The sequence below is a fragment of the Falco punctatus genome (genome assembly GCF_963210335.1).
Source record: "Falco punctatus genome assembly, chromosome: 13".
Lineage (NCBI taxonomy): Eukaryota > Metazoa > Chordata > Aves > Falconiformes > Falconidae > Falco > Falco punctatus.
Window position 1 is genome coordinate 5,752,792 of NC_137593.1, and position 25,212 is coordinate 5,778,003.

At 41.9% G+C, this 25,212-nt stretch overlaps 3 protein-coding genes across 12 annotated transcripts in view; 1 reads left to right on the top strand and 2 right to left on the bottom strand.

The window, feature by feature from the left end:
• The window catches only part of LRRC34 (leucine rich repeat containing 34), a 27,589-nt gene extending 20,010 nt beyond the window's left edge, over window positions 1-7,579 (bottom strand). For 3 of the 8 annotated variants that reach the window (XM_080410525.1, XM_080410520.1, XM_080410526.1), the window contains exons 1-4: window positions 2,652-3,071; window positions 1,633-1,757; window positions 1,417-1,481; window positions 565-648 (exon numbers count right to left, since the gene is read on the bottom strand). In XM_080410525.1, coding sequence (XP_080266651.1) covers window positions 565-648; window positions 1,417-1,481; window positions 1,633-1,757; window positions 2,652-2,797 — 420 coding nt within the window. In that variant the 5' untranslated portion in view covers window positions 2,798-3,071. The other 5 variants (XM_080410522.1, XM_080410521.1, XM_080410524.1 and 2 more) reach the window with 5 other exon arrangements.
• LRRIQ4 (leucine rich repeats and IQ motif containing 4) lies at window positions 3,160-5,481 on the top strand (the record flags this gene model as incomplete). The annotated part of the gene is given in 7 exon segments (XM_080408965.1): window positions 3,160-3,363; window positions 4,271-4,276; window positions 4,280-4,365; window positions 4,367-4,787; window positions 4,789-4,944; window positions 4,948-4,969; window positions 4,972-5,481. Coding segments are annotated over 7 exon segments (1,254 nt in total). The 3' UTR covers window positions 5,331-5,481.
• A 67-nt stretch (window positions 7,580-7,646) lies between the features above and the next one.
• Window positions 7,647-25,212, bottom strand: part of LRRC31 (leucine rich repeat containing 31) — a 60,335-nt gene continuing 42,769 nt past the window's right edge. The window contains exons 2-10 of one of the 3 annotated variants that reach the window (XM_080410508.1): window positions 23,336-23,593; window positions 21,924-22,046; window positions 21,364-21,531; window positions 18,730-18,897; window positions 17,699-17,866; window positions 16,766-16,933; window positions 15,470-15,637; window positions 14,162-14,329; window positions 7,647-12,983 (exon numbers count right to left, since the gene is read on the bottom strand). In XM_080410508.1, the coding sequence (XP_080266634.1) occupies window positions 12,664-12,983; window positions 14,162-14,329; window positions 15,470-15,637; window positions 16,766-16,933; window positions 17,699-17,866; window positions 18,730-18,897; window positions 21,364-21,531; window positions 21,924-22,046; window positions 23,336-23,593 (1,709 nt within the window). In that variant the 3' untranslated portion in view covers window positions 7,647-12,663. Of the gene's footprint in view, window positions 12,984-14,161; window positions 14,330-15,469; window positions 15,638-16,765; window positions 16,934-17,698; window positions 17,867-18,729; window positions 18,898-21,363; window positions 21,532-21,923; window positions 22,074-23,335; window positions 25,206-25,212 lie in introns of those variants that run through there. The other 2 variants (XM_080410510.1, XM_080410509.1) reach the window with 2 other exon arrangements.

Below are 25,212 nucleotides of genomic sequence, written 5' to 3' on the forward strand. Positions count from 1 at the left end.
AATTTGGTTTGAAGCCCATGAAGGAGGAAGAAAGAGCTCATGTGAGTGTCGTTTCACAGACACAACACATAGGCCCCATTTCCTTGGGAAACCACCTGAAAAATAACAAACTTGTTTTTATGCTGCTGCTGTAAGGGAAAGTTTTGAAAACATGTCTCAGACATCCTGGATCATGACAAATATTGATGTCAACGTACAAGCAAATTTAACACATAAAACGACAAAACAAACAAACAACAACAAACCAAAAAAAAAAAAAAAAGGGAAAACCGATGGCATTATTTATCCTATAGCATAGCTTGGCATTTTTCACACAGCAAACTCCAGCTGTGATAATGAAGTGTTAATGGCAGGACAGTGCAACTTTCTCTCCTGTGGAACCTGATTCCTGAAGTCTGCCCTGGGAAAACAAGGGATCCCTGGGACAGAGCAAAATGCTGAATGGTGGAAAACAGAGGGCCCTTTCAGCCCGCTCCGAGGTTGGCAGGACAGCTAGCACTGTTTATCAAAAGCAAAAATATCAAACTTGATGCCATTGTCTAAAACTCCCAGACAAATACTCACGTGGAGCGCTCCTGCTATCAGCTCTGCTCCACTTGTGCCAATATCATTAAACATCAGGTTAAGGTACCGCAGAGTGGAATTTTCCTTAGGAACAAACAAAGCAGAAAGTAGTGAGATTTCTTCCCAGATCATGCCTGCATTTTTCAAAAAGGAGATGCATCATACACGTATTTAAAACCTCTGTCCCTCACTGCATTTCAGGCAGCCCCTGATTTAGAGTAGTTAAAGAAAGTATGTCAGATGATGAGAGAAAGGCAGAAAAACTTGTAGCTTGAAGGTCCTCTTAGGCTTACAGAAACCACCTAGGAACCCATGTGCTCAGTGTGACCAAACGAGGCAGGTGGTCAAGCTCAGACGCAGACTTTCAGGCATTTTGTGAACTTACTGGCACTCCCCAAGCTGCAGGAACACAGGAACCAAGTGGCAACTCATCGTTTTCTGCCTGTGTCCTAGTGCTTACAATGGCAAAAAGCAGCATTAAAGTTTCCTGTGTTTAGACCTACAAAAAGGCTAACAGAGATGATAAAGTATCTAAACAAAGACCCTGGCACACTTGACACTACCATTGCCTCCTTTATTGAATTGAACTGTAAGCCTAAAAGCCCCATGGTTTATTCCACTCTTCTGTCTCCCGGACCTCATTGCCAAATGTCTGACAGTTTTCTACCAGAAATTTAAAAATCTCCCCAGAGAATACAATCTGAGATTCTAGTAGGGTGGATTTTGATGTGAAAGTCAAAATTAATGGGATTTTGCCAAATCAATGCATTCTTCTCTCCAACACTCCACATACAAATATTATCCTAACCAAATAAATTACAAGTTGCTGAAAGATAAACATCACTTTGGCACCTGGAGGAATGCTGCCACGTTCTTTGCTCCACTATCAGTCAACACGTTACACCTAAGATCCAAACCTGAAAAAGATGGAGAATATGACAGACACGTATCTATAATTAACTGATCTCTAAACAAAAAGAAATAAAACTGAACTAAAGCTGAAATCAACACTGCTGATGTTTTCTTATATTCACACAGCGATTTCAAACACACATGAAACAAGCTTACCTGTGACAAATACAGTGTCACGTAAGACAGAGGCAAGAACTTGAAGATCGTCACCTGTAACTCTCTGCACAGGCACTAGATGATTATTTCCAGCTATTTTTAATGTGATCCCTTTTGTCCATCTGCTGCAAGATAAAAATGTAAGAACATGGGGAGGAGTATAATGATACAGAAAAATGAATTCTCTCTCCAGGTAAGTGTATTCATGCTTGCCCTCGCTGGTGTGTTTACCTGCAGTTACCTGCTGCCACTACCTTTGGTAACACCATGACAGATGACATGTTTCAAGCTGTACCTCAGCACTGTCCTTTTTGATATTCTGAAGACACTGCACAGCTGCAAGAGCACACATACACAGAAAGCAGGAAGAAGCAAGGTGAGGGGAAGGCAGACAGAAACAAAGACTATCCTGGAGGTTTCCTCATCATCTCCTTTTTTACTTGCTCCCTTTATTTACTCTGTCCTGCCCTCAGGATCAAAAACTTATACAAACCCTTTCCCTACGCTGTATTTCTCAGGTTTTCTCTCCAAAGGGCTATTAACTTTTACCCCAGAAGCATCCATGAGAGGAAGCCTTACCTAGCCACATGATGAGAGAGAGTTTGGGTGGTTAATACCTTGGCAGGACTCAGAGACAGTTCAGGAAAGCGTTACCAGCTGGAAGCTAACTGGATGCAGCTAAGGGTTTTTTATACAGGAGCAAGACAAAAGGCTGGCAGTTAAGATGACTAGACACTGGGTTTGGCTTCTTTAAGGGACACAAAGGCACCATCCTGTAAATTTTTCACTTTGTTTTGATTTCACTGCTTGTAAAGCTGCCCAGAAGGGATATATGGCTACAAACTTCTGCCAAGATGATGTCAAGATGAGTCAAACCAGAACTTCAGCAGTAAATGCTAAACATGATTTGTGTTTAAGCCTGAAACTGCACAAACTTTCTCATTGTTCAGTTCCTTGTCCTGCTATCTTGTTTAAAGCTTTCAGAAGTATCGAAAACATGCTGTTTCTTATTTCCTTACGTTTCATCATTTTTATCAGCTTCTTGAAACACATGAGCAATGAAGGGGTTTTCAGGCTGGCCCAAGTTTTGGCAGGCCTGCACATAGCGCTGGTGAAGATCTGGAGGAACCGACATGACCTGATGGAAAACAAAACATGATCGCATGGTTACGGCAGCCTAGCAACATCACCGCGGGCCCAAGCGCTGTTGTGCTGGGCTCTGCATAACAATAAAAAAGGGCTTGGCCTGCAAAGGGTTACAGCTCTTGGTATGCAACACAAGAATAACAGATAGATACAGACAGGCAAAGCACAAGGCAAAACCATGGATTTGTGGATGTGTTTCTGATCCGCCCTCGCATAGGATCTACCCTAACAGAGGATTAATATCCATACAGGCACGTCCTTTTTCCCCACGGAGCAGCTGGGCTGCACCCTCCACAGCCTACCTGAGCGATCGGCACCCACGCCAACCCGCCATGACTGCCCCGCGGAGCTGGGCTGCTCCAAGGGGAACGGTGTTTGGCGATGGAGCCGTTCCCAAGGGCTGCCGGGCGCAGGCAGGAGGCAGGCGGGCTGGCAGGAGGCCCGGCGGTGCTGGCCCTCCCCGCGGCTGTGGTGGGGACTCTCGTCAGCTCACCCCCGGAGCATTTACTTTGTGGTCTGCCCACGGTCTCCGAGGAGCCTTTGCAAAAATTTCCGTGGTTACACGGATTAGCAGTTACTTCAAAGGTACCTGCGCTGGTCCTTTCCACCAAATAAAACCTCCCAGAGACTTCAGTGCAGGTGGCAGGGGGCGGGCTGGGGTCGCATGCACTCCTGTCCCAGTGTGTGGGGCTTGCAGCTCGGTGCTGAACTCGGAGCCGATATAAAAGAAAATACCCTCATGCAACAGTGGAATTAGACCGGGAAGCCCAGCGTGGGTCTCTCCCCATGGTGGTCACTCAGCTTTTCCTCGTCCTGGTGGCACCTGGAAAGCACCCGTCTCTGGAAACCCAGCCTCCTCCCAGCATAGTTACGGCAGCAGCGAAAAGGTCATCAGGTGGGAGATGACTGACAGCTGCCTCTCAGTCTCTGCTTTCCTTCTTATCATTCCTTCAGGCCATCTAGTCGCCCCTTCCCAACTCCTGCTGTTTCATATCTGGTAGCAGTACAGCTCCGGGGGTTATCCATACCGGACTCACTGGTGTCTCTCTGGCTCAGAAGCCACCAGGTGTTAGGTGAAGGTGCCACTTCTTTTACAATGGGACTCTTGCAGCTTTTTACAACCAGCACCGATGAAGACAGTTCTCAGTGTTTGTAAATATAGATTTCAAGACTCAAGGAGGTTGCTTTGTCCAGCAGAATTTGGCTGTTGGGGCACTTCAGAATGCACTGGGATTCAAAGATAAGGTCCTGCTGTATGTACTGCAGGATTTGGTCTCTATGAACACCATTGAGACTAGAACCTGTTCCTAAATGCTGAATTCTGCCAGTATTCATTTAGCATAGGAAGGTCATTGAGTGCTGTTGATTTTGAATTTTTTTCTCTCCTAACCAGAGCACAGAGGGCTGAGTCTCAGCAGAGCCAGGAGGCCAGTGCAGGGGCACTCATAGTCCCAAAGCTGACTCTCTTGGTTTTGGGGATGACCATGATCAGACTGCATAAGAAATACCAGTGAATGAAGTGCCAGAGAATGAAGCCCTTTCTCCCAGACACATCACAGACAAGATATTTTTCATTGATTTAGCCAACAACCATCACACCAGGGGTCCCAAGTCTAGAATATCTGGAAGAGCTGCACATGGAAAAGAACCTGATTGTAAGCGTCCCCAGAGACATCAATCACTGGAGGCACATGAATGTCCTCTACTTGGATCAGAATCACATACAGGACATATGCAAAGAACTGGGAGAGCTAAAAAGTCTTCTTAGCTTAGATTTAAGCAACAATCCCCTCTCTTGTAGTTTGCTGCCAGTTATTGGCCAGTTGCAGTCCCTTCATCAGCTCAGGCTCTATAAAACAAACTTGCACAAAATCCCAGTGCAGATCTGTGAATACCTCCATCATGTTGAACTGTGTGGCTTTTCTGACAACAGCCTTCAGTGTCTGCCTAAAGAAACAGGGAACCTGACAAAACTGAAGGAAATTTGCCTCCAGAAAAATAGACTTGAATGTTTTCCCCGAGGAGCCTTGTCATATTGCTAATTTAGAAATAATAGATCTGGAACAAAATCTAATCAGTCTTATCCCAGGAGAGGGAGGCTTTTGGACAAATTTACTTAAGCTATTTTTAGCTTTTAATAACTTATCCTCCATTCCTCCTACACTGTAACACTGCCAAAAGTTGGCTGTGCTGAGTCTCACAATCTCCTGCACAAGTTTCCCCCAGGTCTGAAGAATCTCACTGAAATGAGAGTGCTCAGACCTTCTGCTATCAGCCTGGAGGCGTTCCCACAGCCGGTCTGCTGCTGGCCAGCCCTTTCACATGTTTATCTAAGGAACACCAGACTGCACAAGATAGCCAGGTTCTTTACCAGATTAACCAGTGTCAGGATACTGGATCTGAGTGAAAACTGCTTTGATGATATTCCTAAAGGAATGTACACTGTGAAAAAAACAGAAGTATTTGCCCTGGGTGACAATCAGGTACAGGAGGTATTTTGTTCCTTTGTTTTCATTTTTATTTTATTGATACCTCCCTTTTGCAAAATCTAAGTTCTTCATTACAACCCCGTGCCACCTTTCCCTAGTACAGTGAGAAGGCATGTTCCACCTGGTACGCACCTAAGCCTGGGTTACTCATTATGACTGACATCTGAGTATTCAGTCAGGGTGAAAAAAAGCAGGAAGGTGGAAACACTGACCTTTGTGTTGAATCATAAAGAAGGAATACTGACTGGAGGGACTGCTTCAGTCTTTATGCATCTTTTTTTCTGCGTACACTGGAAAATGAGTGCTGCATTTGCATAGAATCAATACATCATCAACTGAAACAAAGCAGAGGACAATTGAAAAATGGATGTCATACTGTTAATGCCTTTAACACAATTAACGTTTGCTGTTCATTTGATAATGAACAATTATGTACCCTCAAGTTGTGCTGTTCTAAGTGTGACAGTATTAATGGATGTGCTCATTTTAGGGTCCAGAATACACCTTTCCTTTTTATATAATGCTCTGCTTCTTCTCCAAGGAGATTTTCACTTGTGCAATTTTCTTCCTGAAGATTACATTTACAGAGGCAGTAATTTATGCAAAAGAATCACTTTCAGATTTCATTCATTTAAATTACTCTCCCTTGCACTGTGTATACAAAGGAAATAAAGCAGCAGACTGATGTTTCTGCTAAGAAATAAAATTAACCCCATAAGAAGTCCTTCCAGCAGAGGAAACAACCTGGATTTTTTTTTGCCAAAATTTCCACCATACGGTGAGGTATAATGTTATATTAACGAGCGGACTATTCTGTGTTCATCCATCAACAGTAATGCAGCTTCACAGCATTTTCTTGGAGATTTTTTTCCTAAAAACAAAATCCCAAAGATTACTGTTTAATTGACATAATGTATCTTTTTAATGACTCTGTCTAGGTACCTGTGGAGGTGAAAGAACTGACAAATTTGAAGTGCCTTAGCTGATCTGAAAACCAATTCAGTATCTTTCTCCTGGAGTCATTAGAGAGATTGTATTTGGGACAAGATACAGGAATTAAATTCAGCAAACTGCAGGTAGGAGCAATAGAAGGGGGAAGATCTTGGTGTGCTGCAGCATGACACTTCGATGGACTCCAGCTGCTTCCAAATGCGGGACTGAAGGTTCTCCTTGTCTCTTTAGGTACGTGGTGCAGCATCAGGCCAGGGCTGTCACAGTAGGGATAATATCAAAACGTAGAGTTTGAAACAATGTTCTCTCTCTGAATTTAGTAGTCATCCCAATAGCATTTCCGTTTATAAACCTTACTTCTGCACTTCCTAATATTCTCTCTACATTGATTATATCCCAAGCTAAGGAAAAATGCTTTAATTATTAAAACTTACGCACACATATTTTGCAGAAACTGGAAGAACTACATGGAGAATAATTGTCTGGAGTACCTGCCTGCAACCATCAGCTCATTGACCTACTTGAAAATACTTGACTGTTGCAACAGTTTCTTTCAACAGCTCCTGCAGTCTGTCTGCCAAGTACAAGGTGAAAAACAGTCTTGGTGTTCATGGCCTTACGGACCCTAGTTTTGGAAGGGGGAGGGAGGGAAGGAAGGAATGCAGTACATCTTTCAGAGCTCATCCTCTAATTGCAAGGGAGCCAATAATAGTTAGGAACTGGGAGGGTGGGGAAAGTGCTGTGCCCAAGGCACATGGATGCGAGTTCCTCACTCATGACCTACCTCAGCCTCAAGGTCTGGGGAAAAAGGTGCTTCCCAGAGCTCAGCTCGAAGCAGATCCCCTGATGTGATAGACCCACTGGGTCAGCACCAGTGACTCCAGGGGGGTGGTGAAGAACCGGGTCTCTAGGGGTGCTCCTCAGCCCAGTCTTTCCATCTTCCCCAGTTCTCCATTCCATCTCTGTGTGGCTCAGCTCACTGGCACTGTTGGTGTGCTAATTAGCAGGACTTTTGAAAGCTGAATCCGGCCACCTGGCTACCAGGAGAGTAGTCTTCAACTAGTGAATTGAATGCTTTGCTAGGAGAGCTTGAGTCCCATCCTTCTGTATTTGGGAGCGGATCCTTTGAACTTGGAATGCTGTGGTGAGATGCTCAATACACACATTCATTACATGCACAGACCAAATCGTTTGTTCCTCATCCATGTGCTGTTTTGAGGAGCACGCGGGGATGCTCCACATCATTTGTTCTTTGTGCTGCAGCTGCTTTGTGTGTTCAGGTTTGCAAAAACTGCTCATTCAGAACAATCACCTGTCCCAGCTACCTGAGGATTTGGACAGTCTTCAGCAGCTGGAGTTGGTTCTTGTGGATGGAAACCGTGTGACAGACACTCAAACTGGAGCGTGTTGTCAGGGGACATCTGCCATCTGAGAATACTTACAGAAAAATAAGTTGTAGCAGTGGTGCTAAGAAAGTCACCACAATACACATAAAAAGCTGTGGGTTTAGTAATAGATACTCTGCAGAACAACCTAAAACAATAACTCTCTGTGCAACATCAAGAACATCTTAAACCACTCTTTGCATTGGCTACAGCAAAGCAGTACTTCTATTATTATGTTAAGGTAGGATATAGGGAACCATCAGGAAATACAGCACCGGGCATCGTTCAAAAACGTACCAGAAGGTTGTCACGGCCCCACCAGGTCACAGTCAGCAAACACAGAACAGCCCTTACAGCTTGCAAGGGAGTTTCCCTTAGTTCCTTGTCCAGCAGAAGGGGAACGGTTAGGGTGTTTTACTAACAGGTCAGATCCTCTAAGACAAGGCATTGCCCAAAGAAGAAACTAACTGCAGGTGGCATCTTCACTCTTGCTGACTGTATTTTGACTGCAGAGTTGAAGCTTCATTGCACAAATACATTGAACAAAACACATTTTTTGTGTGTTTTTGTGTTGCTTTTTTTCCCCCAAAGAACATCAGTCTATGTCACCAGTGGGCCACAGAATTAATTTGCTCAGAAAAAATACAGGGCAAGAAGAAAGGAGAGGTAAATCCTCAGTCTTTGATTCTTCTGAACCTGAATTATTTGTCTCTTTCTCTAATGTCTGTAATTTCTTCATGAACTACTCTATTTCTCCCAAACTGTTCTGAACTAAAAAGTGACATTTAAAGATGTGTAGACATGATCATTTACTATTCTAATCGAAGGGTCTGGAGGACTACATTGTTAGCATCCTCCTGGTAAGAAATTCCTCTTGAAAAAAATAATGCACAGTAAAAGAAGTCAGGTAGCTGGCAGTCTATCTTAGCTGCAAACAATGTAGTCTAATACAGGATAAAAGGGTTTTTCAGAGACCACAATGTGCCTGGCTTTTTGCATCAAGAATATCCACCAGTAATACTGTTCCACGCAGCTTTTTCTCCAGGTATTCAGATTGTTCTCCTCTCTTTTTCAGATCCAAAGTCTGTGGCATGGGCTGATGAACCAGAAGGCGACTGGACCTTTCTCAACACTTAAGAATCTAAAGAAACAAAGAAAGAAGGAAAAGAAAGAAAAAGGAAAGGGAAAAGAGAAACCTGTGAAAGGATCAAAAGCAAGAAAGTGGTATTTGGGCAGTAAATTGCACAGAGCTTTCTTCATTTACAAGGGTAAATGTGAGCAGACATAAGTGAGTAGTAGACAAGCAGTATTAAAGCTTCAAATCAGTGAGCGTTACAATGAAAACATCATTTTCTGAGGTTTGTTTTTGGGTTTTTGTCAACATTGACTCAGCTCAGTCAGGCAGATTCTGAAATATTCTTGAGATGTCTCATTCTGAATGCGTGTTAGCTCAAAGCATAGAGGCAGCTGATTAATTGGAAATTAATCTGTAGGAATCTGGTGCAATGAAGTGTTCTTTGTTCTAAATCCTGAAGTATTTTACATGCAATTCTTAGAAATCCATTGTCCAGTGAGGTACAGCCATATCTAGAGTGAAACAATGTTTGTGGCCCCAGCTACTAGCAGTTATTTAAAGAGTTTTACATTCAGAAATGATCAGTATCTTGTTTGGAAATGTGGAGGAGGATTCCAGGCAGTCAGAATACATGCACTTCTACCAGAACCTGCATTACCACCCTGTCTTACAGAGGTGTAAAAAGCTGTTTTGAAAGTATCTCTACATTTTTGCAAAACTGTTCGCGATGTTTTGACAATCTGTAGCTACAGTATTTGAATGACTGCAAGCTGTCAGATCCTTAGTGTTATAGCTCATCGCCGAGATAGCTTGGTGACAGTTTGTAAAGTGTCTGTGTATGACAAGCCTACTTGAAAGCAGGGAGTCTGCAGAATGCAACATTCTGCAATGATTCTGGGCCCTGGCCTGTCATAACACCTTTGTTATTCAAAAGAACCATGACAAACATTCCTAACTGTAATTCTAGCATGCCAAATTTATATGCAACCATGTCTTCCCAAGGCATGTTACACATAGCTGTTTGTCCTAGACATCTGATGTCAAGTTTTTATTCTGTATTGCTCAGTTACCTCTTAAACTCTAAACGCCTCCAGGGTGTTATTTGCAGTGTACGTAAAGCACAGAGCAGGACTGGAACCAGCCACTGTGCAGCTTCAAAATGCGCAGGTGGGTGGGAGCAGAACCTTTTCTTTAGTCGAACTGGCTGGTCGGAACTGCAGTCCTGCTCTCCCTCCCCTGGTCTGAGTTGCCTCAGGGAAGGTTGTGGCATCCTGAAGGAGGTGGTGAAGGCAGGGGCACTGAGACCCAGCTCTCCATAGAGCTCCACCTCCAGGCAGTGTACTCTGGATGCTGCAGCTACATCTGCATCAAGGGTATGGATCGATCTTCCGTCCGGCTCTTGAACTGATTGATATTGAAATCCATTAATGTGCTTGTTGGCCAGAGAGAGCTGGGCGTGCAGAAAAGGGAGATGGCTCAGGTTTGATTTTTCATTTTACTAGGTAACTGATGCTGGTTTAATTGTTTGCAGGTGTCTTGTGAAATTTTTTCACCCTAAGTGAAGGCAAAGAGGAACAGAGAGAAGGATGATCCAGAGACTGCTGAGGAGGAAATCACTGGAAGAGAGAGATTCGTGGGAAGACTGGCAGGTAGACAGGACAAAGTGATTTAATAAAAACTTTTAGCGGCACAACAGTGGCATAACAGGACCATGAGAGGGCTAAAGACTGAGAAAGGGATCATGAACAGCAAGCGGAGGGGTTGCTAGCATTGAGTCCATACTGTGCTCTGGAGCTAAGAATGAGAAACCCAACTGTGGTGAAGCAAAGAACCCCAACACTGAAGTCCAGTTCAGTCAGTAAGATACTGGACATTAAACATGGGCCAGCTGCTTTACTGAATTAGAGGTTCAAGTGGGAAAGGAGTGATTCAGAGGGATTCTCATAGAACAGATAAAGGATCAATTTTCTAGTTGGACCAGAGGCAGATTTGAGGAATAAAGTCACAGGAAGGCAAGAGATTAAGAGAAGAGGTTGGTGTGAGGCTGTTTAACAGAGGTGATGGTACTTCCACGTTAGAATAACTCCTGGTTTAAGACACTGCTTGAAAGTCTTTCTTGTTAGCCCTGTATGAAACAGGGGCTCTGCTTCATTTCAGAGGTTGACGATCTCTGTAGAAAATAACTGATCCCACACAGCAGCAATCCCAGGCTACCTCTGACGAATACACTCCAATTCATATCAAATTTCTCAGAGCTGGGGGAGTCAAGAGCGCATTCTGAGTGGAACTGAAACTCAAACCAGGAAGTCCATGGAGACCCTCACATGAAATCATGGATTAAGCAATCAAGAGGCATCAGCACAGCATGGTCAGCTGCAGGTTATAACCTTCACCGGTGAGAAGCTGATGCTGGAAGGGTCACTGGGACTGAAAGCTGAATATTGATCTGCACCTGCATGGGAGAACTTGCTGAGAGGGGTCTTAACAAGTTAGGAAAGTGCTACTGAATGATCCTGTTGCCTCTCCTCCAGGAGACCGTTGCAGCATGTAGATATACTCAAAGCTAATTGAGCAGTACTTTATCCCTCAAGCTGCCTCAGGATTTCTCTAAGACTCCTCACTCAGTGGGCAGATCTAATATCTTTACTTCCTAAAATACCTTACCAACGAATAATCCCACTGCAGCGTTTGAGCTCACGTGTGGGTTAACATGCTCCACGACACAAATGACTATGTCAGAATTTCGCTCTATGTAAGCACATACAATAAAATGCCAAACATGAAATTATCAAAGAAAAAAAATAAGGAGCCGCTTACATGTCCCAAGTTGATGTTTTTTCTAACAAGCCTTGAGCACAGAGCAGGATGCTGCACTCTTAGCTAGAAGCTGCCTCGTGGCTTTGAGTAACAGACTGCTTATTTCCTTCGTCTTTAGGGTAAGGATAAGAACATTGTCTATGTCACAAGGTGTTGAGAAAGTTAACGGATTAATCCTGAATGCAGGAAGCATGAATGCACTGCGGGGACTCCTACTGGCTTCCATAACGCTCTAGATGAGAGTCTTAGACCTGGAAGTCCAGTTTTGTGTTTCATGTCATAAAAGAGTCTATATGGAAAGCTCGTTCTGGGTAAGGCCGAAACAGCTCAGGATGAAAAGGAACATCCCTGAAGCATCCTGAAGCCTATGCATAGCTTTATTCAGCATGCTTATGGATTGCTTTTTGTCAAAAATCCTTGCTAAGGTAGCAGGACATGTTTCTGATCTAACCTGCCACACAGGACATGTCTCTGATCTAACCTTGCCCGAGACATGCAAAGATACCACACAACAACAAAAACAAGGTTTCTTACCTTGATTTTATGCTGACAGGACTCATCTACACTATGAGATGGCATCGAGGGCCAGAGCAGAGTCAGAACAGCTCCTTCTGTATTCTCTTTACTGGACTATTACACAATCCTGAATTGTTGGGATACTTTCCAAATCTCAGAATTATGTAGATTTAATGCATTCATGAAAAGGCAAAAGTTTTGGGGGAGAAGAAACTAAAATTTAAAACAGAGGTTTCAAGTATTTTCACATTAGAGGCATTTTCCTTATATACACGAGGCCACACTCCTGCTGCCCACCCACCTGCATTAGCACACCCCCAGCCACTTCCCTCCACTGGCAGACCTGCAGTGTGTCCATCTGAAATCATCATTGCTCTTTTGACAGTCATTGCAGTACTTGCAACATGAAGATGAAGCATATACAGTAGTGTAAGCATGGCCCAGAGAATCTGAAAGAGTATGTTATTAAATGGAATTATCCAGAAGGTTAAATAACCATTTTTCTGTAACTGTAGAACTATTTTATGAGCTCTTATGAGATTACTAAATCTTATGAGATTACTAAAAAATCAGCAGTCTTCTAAGTCAGGGACACAAAATACTTGGTTCATGTGCTGCTTGTGAAAGGCCTTCCAGAAACCTTCAACCTCCGTCAACAGTCAAAACGAATGTTTCTTTTGTTGTCTTGATTAAAGCTTTCCAACCGTTTCCGCTGGGATTCTGAAAGGACCCATCTTTGCAGCCCCAGCTCTGCCAAGGCAGGCAGCTTTGTCAGTGCTGCTAACAACTCGCTGAACCATGTCCCACAGCCACGGCGGGACGATGGGCGAAGACTGACATCCAGCTCTGAGAGTTCTTTGAATACTGCTAAGCCTTGACAGAAAATGACCCACCCTTCGTCAGAGATGTTGTTATTGTAACTCAAATCCAGCTTCCGTAATCTGGCTAGATGGCCATCCTGCGTCAGTAATGCTGCAAGAAATGACAGACACAAACACAACTAATACATGCTGGCAATTGCTTTAAAAGCTTGTAAGTAAGAAGAGTAGTATTTTAATACTATATTATTTACAGCTTTTCAGTAGTCAAACAGCAAGATTCCACTCAGCAATGTAAAATTGCTGTTGATCACAGAAAGACTTTTATCACAGCTGAAGGAGTGTACCACATTTAAAACATAGGCGATCAAAGGGAACAGAAGTATCAGGTTAAAATTGTATGGCAACCTGCAAACCTTTGAGCCATTGGAAGGAGGGTATATCAAGCACCAATTAAAATAGGCAGATAGTCTTTACACAGGGAGATTTAGAAAGAGGAAAGCTAAGTTAGTTGAGATGGCAGTATTACAGCAGCCACCTCTCACTGTGGGAGGGTAATGGGCCCAGTATACCCTAAAGCGAACTGGGATCCTTAACATATGATTGGCAAAGGAGACACCCATGAAGGGTGATGTTTGTAAAGCCAAAAACATTCAGGCTTCATCTCACCAGCCTTCAGATTACAGCACCTTAATAGCTGCTGCACAGCTATTGCCAGTCTCAGACACTCAAAACCCATGAGTCAGGCCCACAGAATCACAAGGAAGATTATAAAATAAACAGGTTTTTTAAAAGATCCTAGAATTTATTTCTTCGTCAGGTTCCCATTTTCCAGTATTTCTCAGCAGCTGCTAAGAGGTGGGCGAAAATACTTCTGTTTTAATTCTCCCACAATAGTTTGACTCCAGAAACACACCTAATGGGCTGAGAGCTGGTAGTGCCTGTATTACTGGCTGTCAGCACATACATTTTCTACTGAACCCAAAACCAGCAACGAAGGAAAATAAAACTTCTCAGAGGCAGCTTTAAATATCTGATATAAAAAACAGATGCAAGCCTTACATTTTCTAAGTGCTGCTTTTTTGTGTTAATAGATAAAACTGCTAGAAGATTCTTTGCATTTTATCCTTTTCAGCTTTTGCACTGTGCATGTACAGGGGACACAGACTTCAGCAAAATGAAAACCCTTTCTGGGAAAAATACTGCTGTATTTTCCATCTTTTCATTTGATGTATGCAAAAACGTGCTCAGCCCATGGAACAAGTCCCTTCTGAATTGTGGTCTAAATGCCCTGGGCTCCTTGACTGCTAGTAAATACCATGTTATACGTACTTAGAAGTGCCAAATCTTCAGCCACCAAGTTACAGCTGCTCAGTCTTAACACTTGAATCTCCGTTGCATGCTTTAGCGCTCCCAAAAGCAGCTTTAGGTTCCCACCAACGCACTTATTCCAAGAAAGGTCTAATATCTCCAGTTCAGGAAGGTGAAGGGCAGCCTCAGCTGAAAAGATTAAAACCAGCAACTTCTGCTTACTAAGAGAAAACAACGCAGCCTCAACAGACACCTCACCGGCAATTCACCTGTAAATAGGCTCCTCACAGGCTGCCTACTTGGGCTTAGTATGACTTATTTTATCCTAGTAAAAGCCAGACAAAAGAATATAAGAAGGGCCTGCCTATGGAATCTTTAAGGACTCTGTGGAGGGGTTTCATGCCTGTCTTTTTATTGGCTTGGTCTTGTCCCACTGCAGTCAATTTAATTCAATAGCTTGTTTCAAATCATTTTATATCAATGTAAAGAGAATTTTTTTGCTGTGAACTCACCATGCAAGGTGAAATAGTCTGTGCCTTTTGACAACACTGATTTCCATGATGTCACTCTTACATAATTGTAATGATATAAATATAGTACTCTTCCTGCAGGGAACTCATACCAGTTTAGTCTGTTACTGCTTGCTGAAAGCAGTCAAGTTTTACTACAGGTTTCAATGTCACTACTAAACAGCACAAAATATATTATAGTTGCATAAACCACAGTAACTAACAGATCCCTTCGTACTTAGATTTTTGTGTGCCATCACATGCCTATCAAAGGGACAGCATAGCTGTTAATCCACTGAGATTTGCAATTAAGTAGGTAAAAGAGGCTGAATTTACGTATCCTGTTGGACTTTTCTTCATGGCTGCACAGTATCTTATCTACTACTGCAGCCTTTGCTTTAGTTCCTCCATTGCCCATTGCTTAACTCCATCCCAGAAAGTTTCTACTGAAACTTCCAGCTGCAGTGCGATGAAAAACCTTCGGTCAAAACTTTACCTAACTAAACTGCAAATGCAGTGTTAAAACAAAACTATAATTACAGCATAAAATGATAGCATGCTTTCCTTTCTCTTCCAAAATTAGTGAGCATACAGAAGATTGCTGTCAAACAAAGGACTAAAAGGACTTAATCCAGTCAGGTATAATGAGGGAAGACAGACAATGGTTTTCCCTTGCAACCAGGTCCCATGGAGCACTGGTTTCATCACAGGCTGTTTCACTTGGGACTGTGGTATGGTGTAACCATGATCTTTGGAGCTCAGCCAAAGCGAAACGCTTTGTCCCACAAAGAGACACCCTTAAAAAAAACCCCATTCCTACCTAGTGATGAAAACGACTGTTCGCCTAAACCACAGTTGCTGATGGCCACAGATTTCAACTTTGGTAAAAACCTGAGCCTGCCCAGAAGAGGATCAGATGAAACTCCTACATTTTTATTCGAGGATAAATTCAGCTCTTGAAGACTGGAGAGTAAAGGTATCACCTGGGCTACAAAAATATGAAATAGTTATTAGACAGTCACCGATCCAGAAAAAATATGTAGTTGTACATTTCCCTGACATAATTTCTTTTCTTTATAAATCAATCCAAAAGTCAAGGCCAAGTTTTGACACTCAAATTTATGGTGAGTAATGTTTTAGTCCATAAATAGCCATGCCATTTTCAGTAAGAATGTTTAAGAAATTAGGTATTACTTACTCTGTGGAAGGTTGTCAGAACACTGCTTCCTGTTGAAAATTTCTAAATGAGGTAGGGAATTTAACATTAAATGAGATGGGGGTTATTTCCAAATGTCTTCACTGCTGGCTGAAACTCCTTTGTATTAATGTTATTACTCTCTATTAGTCAATAAATTAAAAATAAAACATGATTGCTATTAGTAATGGTTAATATTTCCCAACGCTTCAGCAGCAGCTTTTCAGATTACCTTCTTTATCATGATGGAAAATGATATGTGGGCAATATAGGCTTTGAGTCATGGGAATTTTTGTTGTCCTACAGAGTAAGAACCAATGCCAAAAAGTTACGATAATGCACACAGAAAAATAAACTGTCTCACTGATTAAATGGGAAATTTCTTTTTCTTCCTAACACTGTTTATGAGTTGGACCAAATCAAACCAGAGCCTGCAGTCTTCAGATTTTCTATAAAGCATACAGCAGCAGCAACGCAAGACCTCCTAACATCACTCTATTTGACGTATAGTTCACTAAGTGAATTTTAGGCAGTACGTTTACATGCACATATGCACCTTGGATCCATGCTAATTTATACCAGCAGGGGAACTGTCCCTGGCTATTTGCAAAATTACTGATTATCAAAAAAAGCGTGCTTGCTAGCAGTTTCTATATTCCCACCATGGGTCTGAATCATGGTGGATTCAGGTCCTTAATTCCACACGGGATCAGACACTATGAGCTTTCCTTCGATTCAGCAACAAAAAAAAAATTCCATATTGATCAAGCAGGCTATCCTGCACACTGCACTTGCAGAACTGCCTAGTGAAAAAAGTACTGAGACCTGCTAGACAAGGTTAGGCAGAATCTCTTACGCCTTTGAGATATTTTCAGAAGTAAAAACCTAGATTCTTAATGGATTTCCTCAACATGTCCTTACACAAAACGGTCATGTCCTCTTCTGTTACACAGCACTGGTGGAGATCAAGGACTTCAAGATTTTTCAAGCTGGCCAAATGAGCTGTTGAGTCTTTAAAGCCACCACCAATCTCTTTGTTACACGATATGTCTAATTTTCTTAGCTCTGCAAGGTGCTGTAAAGCAGTGTCTGAAATGGAAAAGGGAGCATGTTGGTCACCAGCTGCTGCAATAGCACAGGTCATGACTTTAGCTTTTATTTACTTTAACATCAAAGTTTGCACAAAGTATTGCCGGCAAAGCTCTTAGACTAGGCTTCAGCATATAATCACAGCAGACAGAGTGATACTGCAAAGCTTCCTCATCTATGCAACTCCTTCCTTCTCTAAAAGAGCAGGTGAAGGTGAGGACAGCTCATCCCCTAGATCCATTCAATCCTCAGCCTTTTGCTGAAATTACTACTGGATGTGCTAGTTAGTGCCAGTTGTTTTATCCTATGGATAAGACCTCCACCAGGGAGAGACACAGATAAAAGCCCATTTCATATGGATTCACTGGACACTCATTGAGTGATAATGGTAAATTTGGATTTTTCTCTGAAAGCAGGATTAACTTGTTAAAAGTTAGCTAGCCTGTCTATGCCCTCGTCTATGTTCTGTCTAGGGAGAGAAGAAGCATGTCCAGAGAGCTATTAATCTGCCCTAAGATGTGTCTCAGATAAATGGGGTGGAGGGTGACTCTCCCCACCGACTTTCACATGCTTAAACTCAGGGAAGATAAATGCTACTTCTGCTGAAAATCTCTGTAGTCTTTTATCAGTCCTCAAACAGCAAGTAATGATTGCCCATTAATACTGCCAAACCATCAGCAAAATCCCACCTCATTGCCTTTCTTAAATGGTTTTCAGATGTACAATTTATTCAGAATAAAAGTCTGTCTGAATGTAAAGTCTAACCTAAGCCCTGGAGGCTGTCTTGCTTTAATCCACACATGTGTAAGTTTAACTCTTTCAAGCCTGGTACATTTTTCAGATCCTGAGCAATAACCTTCATGCTGCAGCCGATATGTTTGTTGATAGAGAGATCTAATACTTCGAGGCTGGGGATGACACTTAGAATTTCAGCTAGGAAAAAAGGGAAAGAAAACCAGAATTGGTAAATGGAATACATACAGATGAGCCCTGGAAAAATATAGCACCGTGACAAACAGGAAGAGGTAGGCTGGGTTTGTCCATGTGTGTGGTTTAAACTTCCTGAGTTCCTGTTCTACCAAAAAAATACAGCAAAACAAAGATTGGATAGGAATCAATAAAATCAGTAAAAAATCTGTATGAAAATAAAGGTGAAAAAACACAAACAGTTAGAAAAATACATGGGAATAAAAAGCAGGAATACAAACAGAAAGAAAGATTTTCAATGAAGAGAGATAGGACTGTATGTTGCATATGGGCCATCTCCTGCAGTGGAGATGAGAGCACGGGGGCTTCTCTTTAGGGGAAAAAAATATCTTTTAAAACACAGAATCAGATAAAAAGACCACACAGGATTAAGCTATGGTGAGAGGAAAGAGGGGAGGGGTGGCCAGTGGTTGCCAACTCAACCTAAATCCCCATCCCTCAGACCTTCTTTCCTATCCCATGGCTAACTACATATTCAGCTGCTTAATTTTAAGCAATCAATGTTGGAAATTCTGGCACACATGACTTGCCCAGGGTCTTAAAGGATCCAGCAACCCTGGACCACCGAGACACCCAGACTGTGGTTTAGATCCACCTATTCTTCTCAAGCCCACCTCACATGATTAGAGAGAACAACTTTCTCTTTGGAAGAAAGTGCATGAAATCCCAAGACTGTGTAGTAAACACCATTGTAATGCGGGGCCTGAAATCAATTAACTTTCCACTAATATGTAGCTTAAAACAGCCATCATCTAGGTAGTTACATTTCTGTGAAGCCAGTGTCAGTCCAGCTAGATGGATACACATACCAAGGGATTCTCCATCCTTTGCCGTCAGGTTACAGTCTGTAATTTTCAGAAGTTTTAACTTGCATCCTTTCTGGAGTTTTTTTGTCAGGAGTGACAGTTTTCCACCTATGTTACTGTTCCATGATAAATCCAGTTCTTCAAGTTGAGAAACAATTTCAAATGCCTCTCCTGTAACAGAAATCTAAGATGATTAATTCTAGGTATCAATTTCAGTGCAAGACAAAAATACGGGTTTGGAATATATTAAAGAGGAAGGTTAGCCACTTAATTCTCAAATTATTATACTTCGAATGGCTTGCCAGGAAAATTGGTGTATGCCATGAATTGCTGCTACTGCAGGAATGTTGTATAAATTCTCACCTTGTCAAAGGACCAATACAGACCACAAGTCATTGTCACAGTACACACAGACCTGAAATTGATCCAGGTTCCCAAATCCTCATCAGACTGCTTGGCCATCATTGTAGACCTGTGCCAGGACCCAGAAAGTCTAGTCTATGGGGAAATCAATACAAGTGACAAGTCTGAATTTACTGTCCTGTATAGTTCTGCTCTATTTTATTTGGCAAACTTCCAACATCCTCTGCAGGTCATTTTGGAGGGGATGAAAGAAGTCTGCTCACAACTATTTCTGAAACAAAAAAGTTTAATTTCTGACAGGAATTTCTGGTTCATTTAATAAGGAGTCCAGATGAGCATTGCTTTGACCCGGACTAGCTTCCCTATGATTTCAAGGCAGACAGCACTGATTTTGATTATATTCAGAAAAATTAGCCTTTTCCAGGCTTGACGCACCTGCCAATGTGAACTGTGTTAATGTTTCTTTGTAATACTAACATCCCACTAAAGTAAAATCCATCTTCCCAGCTTCCTTTGTAGAGGGAGGCAGATGTCTGTTTGCATAAACTCATTCCCAAGATTGGACCATATGCAAATGCAATTTCAAAGTGTCATACACAAATTTTTGATCTAAAGTCTTGTCATCAACCTAATAATTGAGAATTGTAATTTGGTAATAAAACCATTTCATGTCTGTGTGTTTTCATAATTAATTATTCACAAAATATTCATAATAGAAATACAATTATTTCTGTTGTTGTAGAGTGAATATTGAGGTTTGAGAGAAAAGGACATTCCTTAACTTCCATTTTTGCATTTATTTTAACATAATGCCTCAATCTTGAATACTGAGCAATGCTCCACGGTTGAGAAGTTTGCCTTTGCAGCATAGCCTGTGTCTGTTTGACATGGGAACTAGCATTCCAGACACATTTTCCACCCAGAAGATAAATAAAGGACTAACTCCAGGAATGGCTTCCTACCAACTCTCACAGTCCCAGCTCTGAGCAATCACACAGGGGAGGTTAATATTATGGTTATATTTGCAGCATTGATTTCTAAGCAGAATGTGCTACATGTGGCCACATTTCCACAGATAGATGTGGACATAGACAGGCATATTGGCCTAAATATACATGCTATTTCCAAAATCGCAGGCAAAATCAATGCAAACAGACTGTTGCTATTCCACAGGTCAAGGGCATCACATATTGATGGCAAATTCAAGTCCTACGATGAGTTTTCTGTCTGTCTCAGCAGAGGCTAAGCCAGAAGGGGAAAAGAAACAGCACAGAAGAACAGGCAGAATAAATACATTTGAAATATAACCAATAAAAATGAAGAGAAAAAAAGAAGTATGAGAAAAAGGTTTGAAAAATAATGAAATAAATTTGAAAAAAAAAATAGGAAACGAAACATAGATTTTACCCTCATGAGAAACAGACCAATTATTTTCACCAGCTTTTGTAAAGATGCATTTTTCCTCCTTGCCAGATAGCATGATTGACTTTTGAGCTACCACCATATATATAATTTTATTTCTGAAGCTTTCCTGGAAAAAGCCTGGATATGAATGACATAACCCCCAGCTTTATAACGCAGAGTGGTTTTTAGAATTTGCAAAATAAGCAGTAGTTTTTATAATTCCTAGTTGATTGAGTTTGCCCTTCTAGATCCATATCACAGACTCACCCGAGTAAACTCCAGGCCCAGAGGTAAGTAACTTAACATCAGAATCTGAGCACATAACACCACCTTTAAAACCTTTAAATCTCATGTTTTGCAGAAAGCAGGGTTGCAGGTACTCCAAACAAAAAAGTACACAGAGAAATAAGCTTCTCCCAGACTTGCAAAAACAAGTCGTAAAGCTCCAAGGCAGCTCTTCTGGTTTTAACTCCTCCAAAAGACCATCATCTTTTGTGATGAGTACTCATCTGTCCTGCAGCATGAAGACCTAAGCTGACCCTGTTATGACTGACTGTTTCAGTTCTGCTGTCTACCATTAGATATCAAACCTAGTCAAAGAAATACTAAACCAAACTGAAAGCATGCTTTCCTGCAAATAGGACTGAATTCTGTTCCCTTCTGAACACGAAAGCTTCATACCCTGAGGAATGAACTCAGCAGATCTACTCAAGTGTATAAGGTCATTCATAAGCTCAAGTTCTTTCTACTGTCACAGCGGGAGTTCACATTGCCCAGTGTGCAAGCAGCAGGAGTAGGATGTAGGAAGAGATGAGATGGATTACATTAGACCCAAGCTGTCTGGAAGTAAATGCAAATGAAATCCTGTACCTAAGGAGGTGACATCCTCAGCTGTCAGCCTGCAGTTGTTAAGTCGAAGGACTTTTAACAGGTTCACATGATGAAGATGTACAGTGAGAGCTTTCAAATTCCCACCAACACAACCATTCCAGGACAGGCTGATCTCTTCCAGATCTGGAAGAAATGGCAGTAGAGAAGCTGTAAAAAAAAAAAAACACCAAAAGAAATAGTGTATTCTCTTTGCATGTTATTGGCACACCCTGGATGTCAACACATCTTAATACAGAGATGCTTTCTACAACCAATACAGCATTATCAAGCCATGATAATTTGTACCTCAGTTTTCTTATCTGTAGTTTGAGTGTAAGGACATTCATCTGCTTCAATCATCTGCCTGTATATTTACGTATATTACATAATTTATATAATTTATTAATTAACATTTCTCTGGGACCACCAGCTGAAATGTTAAATAAAACCAGGCCTGTATAAAAGACATGGAAGGGAAAAGAGGAGAGTGAATAACTGAACAGGCAAATAAAAATTAAAGAAAGGTATGAAACATCTAGTTGAATAAAATGTGTGTTTACCCAGCTCTGTTACATCTGCTGCACTTAAAGCACAATTATTTACATCCAGATTCTTGCTGTTGGGTTCCTTTCCCAGTTTCTGCATGAACTGGATAAATCTCTGCTCACCAGATGGTGACTCCGCTGCAGAAATGAGATGTGAAAGTCCATCTGAGTAACAAAGAAACAGGGCTCTGGTTACTTCTGCTACCAACACAATGTGTAAAACCTGTCTGTGGCTGTCAGGTGAAGAGAAACGAACTAAATCTGTCACTAAACCAGGGTCTGTTGTTGATCAGTGTGGACCAATAACTTGAGTGATAAGATCACTATAGATCAGATCAGTACAAAGCTCCTGATGCAGAGTGAGATGTTGCACATCTCCATGCTACCTTATGCCAGTGACTTCGGATGCTTGCACCGCCAGTTCAAGGACATGAAATTCACTGCAAACTCGGAACTGCAGCTATTCTGGATGCACAAGCTGTATAACCAGCTCCGTGTGCCTGCACTGTAGCCACACTGCTGCAATTCAGTCTGTACTTGATCTGTTAGCACCAAGTAGCCCTGCAATTGTGTGGTGAACCTGCTGCTTCCTTCGTGACAGACTATGTTCATTTTCAGACATTATGTAAGGCAGTTCCTGCTTTTCTTGGCTTTGCAAAGCATCCCCCACTTAGCTGCTTCTTCCATGCAGTTTGTACAGCAAGGAAAATTGCATTTACGTTTATTGCTAAACTCTTTAACAAGTTAGCAATTTCACCTAATGCCTATAGCTGGAAGAAAGCAGCCAAAAATCACACAAAATCACAATCCTACTCTCAGTAGCTGTCCTCCCGTTGTTTTCCCGAACCTACCCAAAACTCTTAGGACAAAGGATGGGGTTCTAAGCCTCACCTTCCACCTCCTTTTTAAAAATAGCTTCATTTCCTCTGGTGTGGATGTAAAGAATACGCTTATGTGTGCAAAACAACATACATGATGAATTTCTATTCCCTTCCCCTCCCCCTCACCAGTGTCAAGTGGTAGGAAACATCTGCTCTTGTTGTCTTCAGATTGCTTTAGCAGCAGGGTGGACAGAGAACTGACCTTAAATACAAGCCAAGCTACTGCTCAAAGCTTGACTTTGAAACCAAATAAGTTCTGCAACTAAAGAGCTGACTCCAGCGCTGACCTCTTACACTGGAGATCAAGGAAGAGGGGACCCAAAAGTTTTATCCCTCCTCAGCAACCTGGATCTTACTCCTTGCTTGGCACCTATCAAATTAGAGGGTACATACTTGATAATGTTCCAGTCAGAAGCAAATCCTGTCTAAAGGCTAAACTGTAGGCAGCAAAATACAGGATTTTGGCTAGCAAAAAAAGCAACTAATTTTCTATGAAATTAAAATATATACACATGCACATGTATTTCGCTACTGTACCAGCATTACCTTCTACAGAGAGATCTTGCTTCTCACTCTGATCATCAGCTTCAGAGTGGTTTATTTCTGGTTCTTTGATTTCCCTTCTGTCCTTGCCTTCAGATTTCCCAAAGTCAAAGCCCCTGAAGAATTTTCTAATAGCTGAAGGCTGCTCTTTTCTTTTTCCAGGAGAGGACCCCTTCCCTTGGAACCGTTTTATAACAAAGTCAAATGGGGAACTCTCTGTGATGTCCTCCTCATGCTTATCTTGGCAGCTCTGCACGTCATCTTTCAGGAGATAAGCAGACATAGAAAGAATTAGTTTTAGTAACATCGAGAATTTCCTACCGTTCCCTCCATGCTAATATCAGAAAACCACTGTTAAGCAGACCAGACTCTGAATTAATTTTTCCTCATTCAAAAGGAACTGTTAATGCTCAGTATTAGCACAGCAGTCAGTGGTCCTAGTTCTCAATGGTACAAGTACCACTCCCTGCTGCCTTGTTAATGCAGACTGTCCCTAAGGCCACCTCACCTGGCCACTGAGCGCTGAAGCAGGCTAACCTGCTGCTTCCCCTGTCACTTAATCCCCAGGTTTGGTTCACAGTCTTGTGGCCACATTAAAGAAGGAAGGCTGAGATATCCCCGTTCTGAGGGTCAAGTTTGACACCAAAGTGATTCTTCACAGCAAAGGCCAACCAGGAAGGTGAGAAGAGGTGGTGTGCATCAGGGAGTACAAGGACATCCTTGCCTGAATAATGTCACATGCTCCCAAGCTCAGGGTGGAACATGCAAACAAAACTCCATTAACCTTAGAGCAAAGCTAAAGTAATAGTGCTAAAACCAGCCAGGTATCATAGCTATGAACACTGGGAGTGTGCCACTGCTGGAAGAAAACAAGCCCCCCCAGATAGCTTGTTCGGATCAGTTCAGTACTAGTGACCTCAGTTTCAATGACTAATTCACAGGTAAAGTTTGACTCTACAATTTATACACGGTCTTTCCTCATTTCTGTTTATGCTACACAAGCTATAGCATCATCTGGAGATTCTGAAGCTGCTTTGGTTTTCTCTAAACATTACTTTAATGCTCTTTCTTTAGTTTTAAGTCTAGCATTCACCTGCACACACATGCTATTACTGGAGCAGTCATAAAAACTAAGCAGGCATTCATTGACTTTTGCTTTGTCAAGACTATGTAGAAAAGATATGTATAAGTCCTACTGCGTGCCGTTGACCGTAGGGGGAATGACCCATGCTCAGACCTCAATCCTGCAACAGACCAGAGCTCATGAATGGATTTGTGTACTCCCACAGGCTCCCCCCCGACTTCCCCCATACAGCCTCACACACAGAACTCATTCCACAATTTGCTGTCATCCATAGAGTGCATGACCTTGATCATCTTAATAATCATCAGTTGTATAGAATGTCACTGGCATCAACTTCCCAGAAAAACAAAACACGTGAAGAAGTATCAGAAACCCTATGACTGGCACAGATAGTTTTCACATTATTATAGCAAAAGCTGGGTCGGGGAAAATGTCAATATAAAGCAAATGCAGTTTTTATATAAACATACCTTTATTGCATGTGTGTGTATACATAAATGCGGGTATACATACTGAGATATATATATATATATGTATGTAAATTTTCATATTGTATTGGAAGTTACCTGCCATAATACAAGTGTTCATGGGCAGAGCACTTACAAAAAGCTAGTGCATTGTTTAAAGTCCTGCTCTTAATAGCCTGTCACAGCAGTATTTCTTATAAGTACAAAAATTATACAAAACAATGCACATAGGCGTATATGCACATTTACTGAGCTGGAAAGCAATGCTGGTTACTCTGGCTGTGCTTTCGTGCTGTGGAGAGGTATTATTTTAAAGAAGTAAAGAAACA